At 39.0% G+C, this 13,269-nt stretch overlaps 2 protein-coding genes across 2 annotated transcripts; both read left to right on the top strand.

Moving 5' to 3' along the window:
* The first annotated feature begins 1,177 nt into the window (after positions 1-1,177).
* Positions 1,178-3,386, top strand: lsm4 (LSM4 homolog, U6 small nuclear RNA and mRNA degradation associated). The gene is made up of 5 exons (XM_058638636.1): positions 1,178-1,296; positions 1,851-1,892; positions 2,070-2,168; positions 2,370-2,577; positions 2,847-3,386. The coding sequence occupies exons 1-5, from the start codon at positions 1,294-1,296 to the stop codon at positions 2,975-2,977; spliced, it is 483 nt and encodes a 160-aa protein (XP_058494619.1). The 5' UTR covers positions 1,178-1,293; the 3' UTR covers positions 2,978-3,386.
* Positions 3,387-10,497: 7,111 nt separating this feature from the next.
* Positions 10,498-12,475, top strand: jund (JunD proto-oncogene, AP-1 transcription factor subunit). Its single transcript, XM_058637533.1, has one exon. The coding sequence runs from the start codon at positions 10,745-10,747 to the stop codon at positions 11,576-11,578; it is 834 nt and encodes a 277-aa protein (XP_058493516.1). The 5' UTR covers positions 10,498-10,744; the 3' UTR covers positions 11,579-12,475.
* The last annotated feature ends 794 nt before the right edge of the window (positions 12,476-13,269 follow it).

Raw genomic sequence — 13,269 nt, 5'->3', positions numbered from 1 at the left:
CCGTTTCAGCAGGTTGCGTGAGATGTGACGTGATGACGTCAGCAATGACAGAGGAGCGCGAGACCAGGAGAAATTGTTTCTTCTTACCCCACAAATACTCAGTGTTGTAATGTGACGAAGTACAAATACTGCGTTACTGTACTTGAGAACAAAATTCACGCATCTGTACTTTACTTTGTTATTTGTAGTGTTCAGCAACTTTTATTCGACTACATTTCATCTAACTGTCTTTTGTAACTCGTTACTACCAAATAAAATCAGAAGAAGATTTGGTAATGGTCTGTATTTATATAGAACTTTTCCAGTTTTGATGAGCTGCTTTACATTACAGTTTTGCCATTCACCCATTCACAGACTGCAACATGGGGTTAAGTGTCTTGCTCAAGGACACATATAGACTAGAAGAGCCATGAATTGAACCCACAGCCTTTCAGTTGAACGACAACTCATCCTACTACTGAGCTACCATGTCTCCTCCTGTATATAATACTTTTTTTTTTACTGTACTTAAGTACAAAATCTGTACTGTACTTTGTTATTTGTATGAATATCAACTTTTACTTTTGAAATAAGTTGTGTACTTTTACTCCACATTTAAATATCTTTGTTACTCATACTCACAACTTACTTACAAATAAAGTCAGAAGAAGAAGAGTTGGTAATGGTCTGTATTTATATGGAGCTTTTACAGCTTTACCATTCACCCATCTTTTATACCCATTCACACACTTCAACATGGGGTTAAGTGTCTCGTTGAAGGACACAAAAGACTAGCAGAGCCAGGAATTGAACCCCATAACCTTCCAGTTGAAAGACAGCTCGCCCTACCACTGAGTACCATGGCTCAATTCTAATGCCTTACTTTTTTTTATACTTTTAATTCTAAAACTTAAGTACATTTTATATCAGAAAATTACTTTTTATACTTAAGTACAGTAAATGTTATATAAGACTTTTACTTAAGCAGTAGCCTGAATTGCAGTAAATATACTGATTTCAAATTTGAGTTATAATATAGCATTAATAAAACTAAAACTAATACAAATTGAATTGTTACTATTTTTTTCACCCCTGCTCCACACCCCAGCCTAGCTGTTACCAACCTCCATTATAACTCACACAAAAACAAATGTTGCGTGTGTTTGACTGTAGGGGGCAGCATCTTCAAATAAGTGCATTATTTTTACACTGCAGCGCCGGAAGCTCACTGTGAGTCGGAAAACGGTGGTAAAAAAAAAAAAGCGTGTCGGGAAAAAAGGCCAAGACAGAAACACATTAATATACCGTATCACAATGGTGAGTATTTCACTGGTGGGGAGTACAAACAAAGACGGTTATTGTTGTCTTTTTGATTATCCGTAGCGCATAACGATTGAAGGGATGGGTCCTAATTACACCCCCGTGTCTTTATGGTACCAGGTAACGCTACGCGAGCTAAGTGACTTTAGCTTCTAAAGCTAATTTAAAAACAGATCTTGAGTACCATGCCTGTCTTAATATTCTAGTAATTAAGCTCCGTCAATAATATACAATTATAAGTGCCTTAATTTTGTTAGCTGACCGGACCCTCGTTAATAATCACTAAATGGGTCCAAATTATAGACTATTGAGAGTCCTTGAAAATAATTCTGAATTCTTATTATTGGTTTTTATCACCCTATGTTTGGTTTGTACTAGTTTCGGTTTTTAAATGCTGCTTTGAACAGAACAGAAACTTGTATGAATTAAATGTATTATATATTTATTTTTTTGTGTCATACAGCTGGGTTGACCACTGCCCTGTTTTAATTGTAGTCCTGGTTTTCCAAAATGTTGATAGAAAGTGAATCCTTTTTTCTGACATTTTGCAGCTTCCTCTATCTCTGCTTAAGACCGCCCAGAACCATCCTATGGTAAGGAGACTCTGAATTGTTTCTGCTGTCAAAAACCTGCATATATGTACATTAAATGATTTATAATCTAGCATGATTTCATTGTATCAACTAAAATAGTTGACAACATGGTGTAAAGCAGGTACCCTTATAAACCCATGCATGTTAATGTTTATACTGCATACCTTTTGTGCTCAGCTGGTGGAGCTGAAGAACGGGGAAACGTATAACGGTCACCTGGTCAGCTGTGACAACTGGATGAACATCAACCTGAGAGAAGTCATCTGCACCTCCAGGGTAAAGCTAACCTCTGCTTTCGTATTTCACTGTTGACAATGTTTCCGCAATGAAAGAGGGCATAGAAGACCTTGCTGTGGTTCATTTTTCATTTCACCCTAACTGACTCTTTGAATCTCTGAGTTTGAGTTGTTTTTTTCTCTCCGCTGACGCTTAGCGCTTGCCCATTGTGAACTGTTGGGTTTCTCTTTTCTCTGACAGGATGGAGATAAATTCTGGAGGATGCCTGAGTGCTATATCAGAGGAAGCACCATCAAGTATCTGCGAATCCCAGATGAGATCATCGACATGGTGAAGGAGGAGGTTTTGTCAAAGGGCCGTGGGCGTGGTGGTGCCCAACAAAACAAACAGCAGGGCAAAGGAAGGGGAGGAGGAGGAGGAGGAGGAGGAGGCGGCGGCGGCGGCCGAGGTGAGTGATAACTCGACTACTGATCAGACTGAATTCTGCATGGATGTTAGTTGGACGGGTCTGTCTACAAAAGAGACGCACAGAGCCACACTAATGCTCAGAAGTAATACGAGATTGTGTTGGCAAGATGGCAACAATGTGACTCTATTTAATAGTTTATATATGTTAGACATTTTTCATACAATAGCAGAACGAATTGAAAGAGCTTCTACCTTAACAACATTTGTCGCAGATATCAATTTCAATTGCTTTGAAATGTCTCTTTGTAGGTCTGTTTGGTGGCCGTGGTAGAGGAATGAGCACCGGCCGCGGTCCACCACAGCAGCAGCAGCAACAGCAGCAGCCGCAGCAGTCTGATAAGAAACCAGGCAAACCACAGGGGATGAAGAACCAGCACTGACCGATGACATTACACCTTTAACAGCACATCCTTTTATTCAGTCCTTTATTCCTTCAGTACATGACGTGTTTTCTTCCGCTCAGATGTTTGTCAGGACTGACGGCTGCAGAAACCACACAGGGAGAACTTAAGAGAAGCTGTGCATTTGCACTGAATTTTGTTTTTTAGCAATTTTATGTTGGTATGAACATTTTTGTGGCCCTAAACCAGGGGATCAGTATCAATCTGTAACATGTGTCCTTAAATATCATAAACCACATGCAGTTATTCAACACATAGCTTTTGGTCAGTTGGTACACTGGAATGAGGCTTTTCTTTTTTCTCCTCCATGTAGTTTAGATTGGTAAAAGGACTGCACAGCCCCAACTTTTTTTAATTCCTTAAATTTGCGCTTTATTTCTGTTGTTTGCAACATTTTTTGTTGGGCTTGAATCGCAGCAGGTGAACTTTTAAACGAGCAGTCACCAGATGAGAATTCAGTCCTCTTCTTCAAACTCTTCTGTTTAATAATGGTTCATGTGGATGACGTGTCTCATGTTCATTAGTCTGATATGAATCAATCCAACATTTGTCCCGTTGGTTGGATTTCATTTTATTTTTGTAACAAAAAAACATTGTTGTAATTTATTTACACAAAAACATGAGAATAAAAGAACTTTGTTAAAGCATTAGTGTTTCTTAAGAAATCATCTGTATAAAGAATTTTTGGATCACCTTAATTGTAAAAATTTTAAATACATTAAAATATCAGCTCATAATAATTTTTTTATCTCTGCCAATGAGGTTCTGCTTTTGACCACGTTTGTGAGCAGCCAAAGTCAAGATTAAAGCACATATTTTGATGAACTTTCTGGAGATTTAGGATTTAAGTAACAAATCCAGGTACAGGATTTTTCAAAATCAGCTCAGAAAATTTTTACTTTAAAGTTTCTAACAAATTAAAATAATTTCAAACCCATTTAAATGTTGAACTGGATTAGTCTGTCAAGTCCAGATGTGACCAAAAATAACTTTATTTATTGATACCGTAACAAGTTTAGCATTTAAGGACAAAACCACAAAAAAAAAAACACATTATATACTGGATATTAATGAATCAATTAGTAAATGAATTAGGAAATCTGTCTAGAAACTTGAATACAATACAAAAAATAAGCTGTGTACTGTGTACACCAAATCAGATATCTGTGCCACAATCTGCTTTAGTCAGCCATGAAAGTAGATTGTGGCAGAAAGTACCACATTATGTTAAGTTGTTAAATTAATAAGAATTGGGAGACGTTTTGCTCCTGTTTCTTGAGTTAAGATTATATGTTTTGATAATGGAAAATGTCAGTGAATAACAGTCCCACATTCAGGCTTTCACACATTTTACAGACATGATGAAAATGTCTCTGTTCCTCTGTGTCCTTTCTCTCGTTTCTGTCCTTTTAATTCCCGTTGTTCTCTGTTTGCCCAGCAGATGGCACTATTGAGCTTCTCTGCCTCAGTCATCCGCAACAGCACATGCATGTGTTCCTCACTAGTGTCTTTGTGTTGCTGCTTGTTTGGACTTGACTGCTGTTGCTCAGATTTTGTTTGCCTCCAAACCTGCAGTGAAGTTCTAGATTTACAGATTTAGATGACAGTGTTGTTAAAGTTTACTGGTGCATTAATAACAGGACAGACGTGTTAAACCACATACACTGTAAAGCAGTGACTTTAAAATGTTTTTCCTGAACACATGAGGACACATGATGTAAGTGCCTGCCGGCATGAGATGCTACTCCTACAGACTGCACATGACATTTGAGTAAAACTATACTTAATGAGTTCACACTCAAATACATCACTTTTCCAATTTAATCCCCAATCATTCACCAAATATGATTGACTGGGAGTAAATGTTGATGCACCACTCCAAAGGTTGTCCAATCTAACACAAAATTGAGTACATACTCAATCTGCGTCAAGACATTCACAAGTGACAAGTAAGCTCTGGGTATGTAAAGACAAAACAACTGGAACGTTGAGAAGACAACTGGAATAATATGTGGTAAAGTAGAAAAGGACAAGACCAGAGGGCAGAATAACATTTGCATTTTATTCAAATGTAACATTAAGTCTTTGCCAGCGCAGCTGCAATGCCCAAAGGTTGTTTTTTTCTAATGTCAATGAAGTGAAACATCAAGATAGTTTACATTTATATGAGGGCATGAATTTCAACATAAAAATACATTCATGCATAAAATCCAAAATGGCATTTGTGAGGAGGGAAATTAACATTATTTCCCATTCCTCTGAGGTCTGTGTTCAGAGAGCGTGTTAAATCATATCATCTCACTTCTGTATTGTTGACCATGGTAACAGGCTTGGACTGTGTGTGTGTGTGTTCATTGAGTCCTCCTCCTTTTCTTTACCGCCTACACATTTCTAACACACACACACACACACACAATGCACTGACCAGCCAATCACACCCCTTTCCCTTTCTACTGCGTTTACCTGCGTCACTCTGCATGTGTTGCCATGGTAATGACTGATGCTCCCCCCACATTTTGCCTCTCTGCTGCTTCCAGTCTGAGGATGAGGGCTGGCTGGCTGGCTTGTGGCTGGTGATGCAGGCAGGGCTGCAGACGTCATCACTTCCCCTGGGAAGGAGGCCTATTTTTACCACTGGGTACAAAGCATACCGAGCTACCCGGCATATTTATGGATCCACGTCTATAATCCCAGGCTGCCCGGAAAACATTTCTCCTGACACGTTGCATCACTGTTCCTCTCTCTCCATTCATTTCATCTCAAAATCGTATTTCTCTTTGATTCATTTGTTTTCGCCTGAAATGAAATGGCAGCATTTGTCTGTTGCTCTATTTGATTTTGTGTGTGATATTTTACACTCACACTCATCCCAGTCCCTTAGGGAGAATCACAGCTCGGAAGCTGGCAGAACTACTTACACAAGGCCTGTTGTAAAACAACTGTAAAGGAAGTCAGCATGAATTCACCTACAGGTTTCAGACTGGAAATCAGGATTATTGTACTTCCTGTTGGTGCAATGTCATAAGTATAGGGGTCAATAATTTGAGGTAATATTCCAAACTATTGCACTTGCCCTTACCATATATCAACAGTATACTGAGTGCACCTATAGTAGGTTAATGTACTTAATCATGCCGTTGCCACAATCAGCCATAATTCAATTGCCTATATTCAACATCTACTCATATTAAAAAAAAAAAAAAAAACCAACTAGTAACACAATAAATTCTGCTGTTTCTTATGATGTTTCAATAGTTAACATGTCAAGTTATGAGGTGTTTTTGAGTGGTAGATTGATTTAGCATCATAACTACATTTCTATTGTGAACTATATATTGTTCCATATCAACACAGACACTTTTATTTTGAAATTCAGCAAACTCTGCCAACATGTTAATAGAGATATCATGATGGATTATGATATAATTTTATTAGTTGCCCACCCCGACTGAACAGTTGTTTTTCCATGAAATTGACTTTTTTTACACTTGACTGGCCAGACCAGATGCTTGGTGGCCCCAAGGTTATATGAGTTTGAGACCCCTGCTCTACAAGTAACAAACTGGAGCTGGGGTCTATGTCCTGTAAATGTGCGAAACATCATTAAATAGCAAAATTAAGTTCTGCACAAATATTTCACATATTTAACATATCCTGAAACCACTCTCTTGGCCTTAACTGAGTCATAAGGATCATAAATGTTTAGGTCTATCTGTATTATTTCACATGCACATGTGTTTTTACACCAGTAAAGGTATGGTGGGATAAATACCCACACACATGCATTCATAAATATAATGAATTCCATAGCCCCTTACCCTAACTGTAGCCATAACAACATCACACCTAACCCTAATATACATCTAATTGTAACTTTAAACCTAAAACCCAGGTCTTTACCATGAAAAAGTTCTTTAGAGTTATGACGAACTGCCAGGATGTCCTTACAAAGATGGTTTGAATCAAAATGTGTTCTCACAGCCTCTTACACACACACACACACACACACACACACTCACATCCTGGGTTTCTACGTCCCTCATGAGTGTGGAACCTCACCTACATAGTGAAAGTACGTCATCACGCTGAGTGGAGCAGCCTGGTGGGTTGCCACAAACACATGCACTTAAACACCAGCAAATATATATATATATATACATATATATATATATATATATGTATATATATACATAGTCTCAAAGTGAGCATGAAGTTATATAACGCTCAAAAATAAATAGATTTAACCATAAACTGATTTCATTCTCTTTGAAGAGATCTGAGTATTTGTCTCTCCTTTAATAATTAAAGTATTTCGGGTGAGAGGGAAAACATGTAACAACAAGTAACAGAAGCAGCTAAAGAATGATAAGAGCTTGAGTGAGAGAGCAAATCCTGAACCTCAACACCTATAAAATACTTCACATGAACCCTGGGACCGTTTCCAGATGTATTTCCTGACATTATATTTCTGATTCAAAAGTCATCACAGGCTCTCAATAAATGAGTGCCGCAGAAGAAAACTAAGAGATTGTGCAAAGCTTTGTTTGGCATCTGCTTCACGTCTGCATTGATGAAGTTGTCGACGTTTTTCACTCTTAAAACCTTCAACTTAGCTTCTTCATTTGCTCTCCATGAATCACATAATATGTCACTCATGACACAACAAAAACAACAAAAGACCTGTTGTTGTAACAGAAGATACCAACGTGTGAGTGCAGACCTTCACCGAGGCGATTCAGTTTCCCAAATAACCGCTAAAATCACTTCTTCTTCTTCCCAATTTCACAAGAATCATAATTTGTGAGGGGTTTTTTGCTCACATGTCGTCAAACTGACAATAGAAAAAGTAAAAACATAACCTGCTCGCAGGAGAACGACCCAAATTTCCTCATTACGTCTCTGTCAAAATGACTAATGTCATAAGGTGACCTTAAAAAGACAATGTAAATATGTACAGTGAGCTTGTACATGTGTGAAACGCAGTGTTGTAATGTAACCATGTACAAATACTTTGTTACTGTCTTTAAGTACAAAATTCATGTGTCTGTACTTTACTTTGTTATTTGTATTTTTTACTTTTACTCCACTACATTTACTGTCTTTGTTACTTGTTACTACCAAATACAATAAGAAGAAGAAGAAGAAGAAGAGTTGGTAATGGTCTGTATTTATATAGAGCTTTTCGAAAGTCAATTTCTGGTAAGATTGTTCATTTACTCAAGTATGCCTTTTAAGTACTGTATAGTATAACGAGGAGAGGCAACACTCCGAAAGTAGTGGTACACACAAGTCTCATTCTGAGGAACGAAAATACAATTCCTACAGTTTCATGTAATTACAGTATATACTGATTTAAACATCATTCTGAGTTTAATATTTATTTTATTTCTGATAGTCGCCTTCCAAAATCCTACACACTGGGCCTTTTAACATTCTGTACACCTTTATTCACAGAGACACAAATATCGGTTGAAAGTCATGAATAACCCACACAGAAGATAATTTTTCTTATTTAAATAAGTGAATGAATGGGAGAATGAAATCCATTATCAGTTTCTTTTTCTCAGTTACCCCACGTGCACTCTACACTTAATATTCAGCTTTCAGACAAAAATATCTCCCCTTTCTTGGTTTACCTCCACCCACCTCCATTTCCGCCACAGCATAAGGAGATGTGACGTCACAGGGTCTGTGTCATGTGATCCACCCGCAGAGCGCTCTGCAGTGATGGATAGGATCTTCCTTTGACGCACATACATCCTCTCTGTAACCCTTTACGAGCCAGAGGGTGCGTTATCACATTATCACCACACGATGACTGATTATTTTTAGATCACTTCCTTGTATATTGATTTGCTGCCCTGCTCTGTGGATCTGCATATTTATCACATGATATGGGAGGGAAAACAGGGGCAAAGGAACAGGTTATGTGTATTATTTCATGTATTTCGACACACATTTTGGTGATTTTACGTGAGCGTGTAGAACGGTATTGGGTTTATATGAGCATAAATCAGGGAAAAGTCTGGTAAATCCTGACAAAATCAACTTTGAACTGAAGACACTTCTTAAGAGACACAGAGACAAAATAAAATGCACCTAAAACGCACAAACTACGCAATAATCATGTGTTTTGTCAGATGGTGCAGACAGAGGCAGATCCAGATTGTTAACCGACCAGAGGAAGTGTTGAAATCTCATCAGTTTCAGATTCAACTTCTCCATATTTGGTTGATACAGCAGCGTCTTAGCAGGAAACTCACGTGAGCCCAACCTTTCCAGAGAAAACACCAGCTCTTGCTCTTTCTGTAACTATAGGTTTTATTCTATCATGACCAGCAGTCATTTGTCACTTTCACATCAAACCTTGATGTATCGTCTCCCTGTTTGTAGTTTGTCCTTCATCTCAATGGCATCAGGACTAAGGCTGCTATGATTATTCCATTATTAATGGATTACAAAATGTAACGTCAACTATTTTTGAGTGTTGAGTATGATTTCTAGGCTTCTTAAATGTGAATATTTTCTGGTTTCTTTGCTCCGTATAACAAAGAAATCCATAAAACTGAATCTTTTTGAACAATAACAAGACATTCAAGAACATCAACATCATTTCCAGGTTTGGGGGAAACGCTGATCGACATTTTACTCACCAATCACATACTCGATTAATTGAGAAAATATTCGCCAGATGAAAATATTCCTTAGTTGCGGCTGTAAACAGGACCAAGACCAAATGAAAAATAAAGTGAAGTCAAATCCACTTGATCCCGATCACTGCCGGTGCTAATAAAGTCTAAAAAAAACGGAGCCTCACTACTTACCACACTACTCATGAGCGTTTACAAGAACTGACTCTCCATAAACCTCTGAATAGTTCAGGCCCAGAAGCCTCACGTACCTTTGACAGTCCACCTGTGATGAGTCTTAAGAGGTCTAAAATGACAGCGTTTGTGATAATGGTATTAGTAGATACTCAAGTTTGTGATATCTGTATGTGTAGATACTCCAGTTTGTGATATCTGTATGTGTAGATACTCCAGTTTGTGATATCTGTATGTGTAGATACTCCAGTTTGTGATATATGTATGTGTAGATACTCCATTAGATACTTGAGTTTTTGATATCATTATTGGTAGATATTCAATTTGTGATATTGGTATTGGAAGATACTCGTTTGTCATATCGGTGTTGGCATAAGACACACAAAAGTGGTATGTCCCATGATCCCTTATTGATGGTGACAACTTTTAATTTAAAATTGTTGTATGAATGCATGGATGTAGATGGACAGATATAGCGTACATACAGATAATAAAATCAAAATTATTATTAATCTACAATCATGGACACTGTTTTTAAGACTGGGTCACTGAATTGAGGCTCAGAGTGAGAGCTCCTGTCTTCTCTCTGCCTCTGTCTTTTTTTTTTTTGATTTCTATAAAATTGTGGAAAATATCATTTCTGCCCAATGCGTGCGCGCTCTAACGTGACATAATGGAACGTGCGAGGCTAGAAAAGCTCGCGCGGGTGTGCGCTTCACTCAGATCCAGCTCCAGAGCAGAAGACTGTCCTCAGTCTCTGAATTCACGCTGTATTAGACGATTATAGAAATTGCATAAATAATTTAAAGCAGCATATTTAACACGCGTGGTTGATTCTGTGAGGTTATGGACAGGACGTCGCTGTGAGAGAGTGTCCATCAGATCTACTTCATTTTTATTCACGGAGGTAATAATAATAATAATGATGAAGAAGGATATTAACTTGAGTCTGGAGGACGACGCGGACCTCAAGCCCCATCTCCGTGACGCGGAGAGCATGCTGAGCTCCCCGGACCTGGGGCTGCTCAAGCTGGCCTCTCCGGAGCTGGAGAGGCTGATCATCCAGTCCAACGGCATGGTCACCACGACGCCCACCAGCTCCCAGTTCCTCTACCCGAAGACGGTGACGGAGGAGCAGGAGTTCGCGGAGGGTTTCGTGAAGGCGCTGGAGGATTTGCACAAACAGAACCAGCTGAGCGGAGAAGCGCAGACGAACAGCCTGGACCTGGGCGCCAACATCGCTCCGGTCACTATCCAGCCGGACCTACCGGTGTATACGAACCTGAACAGTTACGGCACCGGGCCGCTAGGAACCACTGTGAACTACTCCACTGACACGGTCCCTTTCCCGCCGCCTCCGCCTCATCACCTGGGGGCAGCGGCAGCAGTTCCGCCGCCGCAGACGGAGCTTTCTCCGCCGCTGCAGCTGCTGAAGGAGGAGCCTCAGACAGTGCCCGACGTGCAGAGCTTCGGGGAGAGTCCGCCGCTCTCCCCCATTGACATGGACACGCAGGAGAACGTCAAAGCCGAGAGGAAGAGGCTCCGGAACCGCATCGCAGCCTCCAAGTGCCGGCGGCGCAAACTGGAGCGGATCTCCAGGCTGGAGGACAAGGTGAAAACGCTCAAGAGCCACAACACCGACCTGGCGTCGACGGCCGGTCTGCTCAGAGAGCAAGTGTCTCAGCTCAAACAGAAAGTCCTGTCGCACGTGAACAGCGGCTGTCAGCTGCTGCCACACGAGGTTCAAGTGCATTAGGGACAGAGTTTCCAGTGGCTGCTGACCAGCATATAAGCTTCATGGACTTCTTTGTTATTGTCGTTTATTCTTCTCTCTGTATGTAGCCATCATGTTTGCAGTGGTTGGTGGGATGAATGCCAGGCCACGTAGGCCAACAACTGTATCAATAATGAGCTGTTTTTATAAATGTTTGGGTACCGGTGTAATGTAAACATACAATGGCACGGCACACTGTCAGATACTGTTTAATGAGACCCTCCTGCTTAATTCGGCAGCTCATTTGGACAGATTTTCTTCCAAATTAACCATAATCCATATTCCTCCACTGCCTGAGAGAGAACACGTCGGCATCAAGTATGTGATATTTACAAAAAATAAAAAATAAAAATGGTGTCTTGGATTTATGGCGAAGTCAAGAGCGTTTGCCTTTGATATATTCTATTTATATATGGTTGTGTTTTACTTCTGTGTTTACTGGTGATCTGTGAACAAGGCACCTTTAAACTGCTGTTTTTTCATTGACATTTGGTCTTTAGCACGTTGATGGGCTATATACTTTAACTTCTGTTTTATGTTTTTGGGGAAATAATTAGTCTTAAACCGTGGACCAAGCTGATTTTGACAAGAACATTGTTATTTTGGCTGCATATATATATATATATATATATATATGTATATATATATGTGCTAATCAACATGTTTGACATATTTACCATACATCTCAGGAGGTAAACAGTTTGCAAACTTGATTGTTTACTCTACTTTGGTCCATTCCAGTGTGTCCTCATGTGGAGAGTCATGCCCTTTTTTTTTTTTTAAGTTGCACTGACTGTTTTGTGTCACCTCCAGTTATTTGGTTTCATGCCACTGTGTTTAATTAAATGCTGCTTGACAATAAAACTGTTTTCCCCTCTATCTTTGTGAATCTTTAGTGTTTGTGTTCACAGTGTGTTGATCCAAATAAATGGTGTCAGGTTTTAGATGCAGATCCAGTGAAACCATAATTGTGAAGACGGATATGTCAAGTTACATAAAGGTAAAGTGGGTGAACTGATGAATTTGCTTGGACTATAATCGTCTCATGAATAATAATAAAAGTGTATTAGAATCAAGACAGTACAAATGTCTTGTAGGTTAGGTTATGTAGCATGAATTTGTGAAGCCAGTGTTGCTCAATAACAGGATTTGGAATGCACTGTTTCTGCTCTCCTCTGTATCCTGGTATCTTCCATGGTGTATGTCGCCCTCTGCTGGATGTTTTTTTTTTAACTGCAGCCTCTCGGTGACAATTTTGTGAGATTGCTAAATCTCTCATCAATATCTCCAGTCTAGTATAAAGCAAGGGATACTTGAGTAAAAGTAGAGGTATCTTACCAGAAAATGACTTTGGTAGAAGTTAAAGCCACTGTTTTTATAATATTACTTAAGTAAAAGTCTTAAAGTATATGACATTTACTGTACTTAAGTATCAAAAAAGTAATTTTCTGATATAAATTGTACTTACATTTTAGAAGTAAAAGTATTATCAAGACTAGAAAAGCTCTATACAAATACAGACCATTACCAACTCTTCTTCTGATTTGAATTGGTAGTAACAAGTAACAAAGATAGTGAGAGGAAATGTAGTGGTGTAAAAGTAAAAGTTGCTAGAAATATAAATAACAAAGTAAAGTACAGATACATGACTTGTGTCACTTTTACTACAATTC

The sequence above is a fragment of the Solea solea genome, chromosome 9, assembly GCF_958295425.1.
Source record: "Solea solea chromosome 9, fSolSol10.1, whole genome shotgun sequence".
Lineage (NCBI taxonomy): Eukaryota > Metazoa > Chordata > Actinopteri > Pleuronectiformes > Soleidae > Solea > Solea solea.
The sequence above is the reverse complement of the archived record's forward strand: the minus strand, read 5'-3'. Positions and strand labels throughout refer to the sequence as shown.

Coding starts and splice junctions, on each gene's coding strand:
- lsm4 (XM_058638636.1), top strand. Junction 2,169..2,369: donor AAGTCATCTGCACCTCCAGG/GTAAAGCTAACC, acceptor TTTCTCTGACAG/GATGGAGATAAATTCTGGAG. Junction 2,578..2,846: donor AGGCGGCGGCGGCGGCCGAG/GTGAGTGATAAC, acceptor GTCTCTTTGTAG/GTCTGTTTGGTGGCCGTGGT.
- jund (XM_058637533.1), top strand. CDS start 10,745: ATGATGAAGAAGGATATTAACTTGAGTCTGGAGGACGACGCGGACCTC.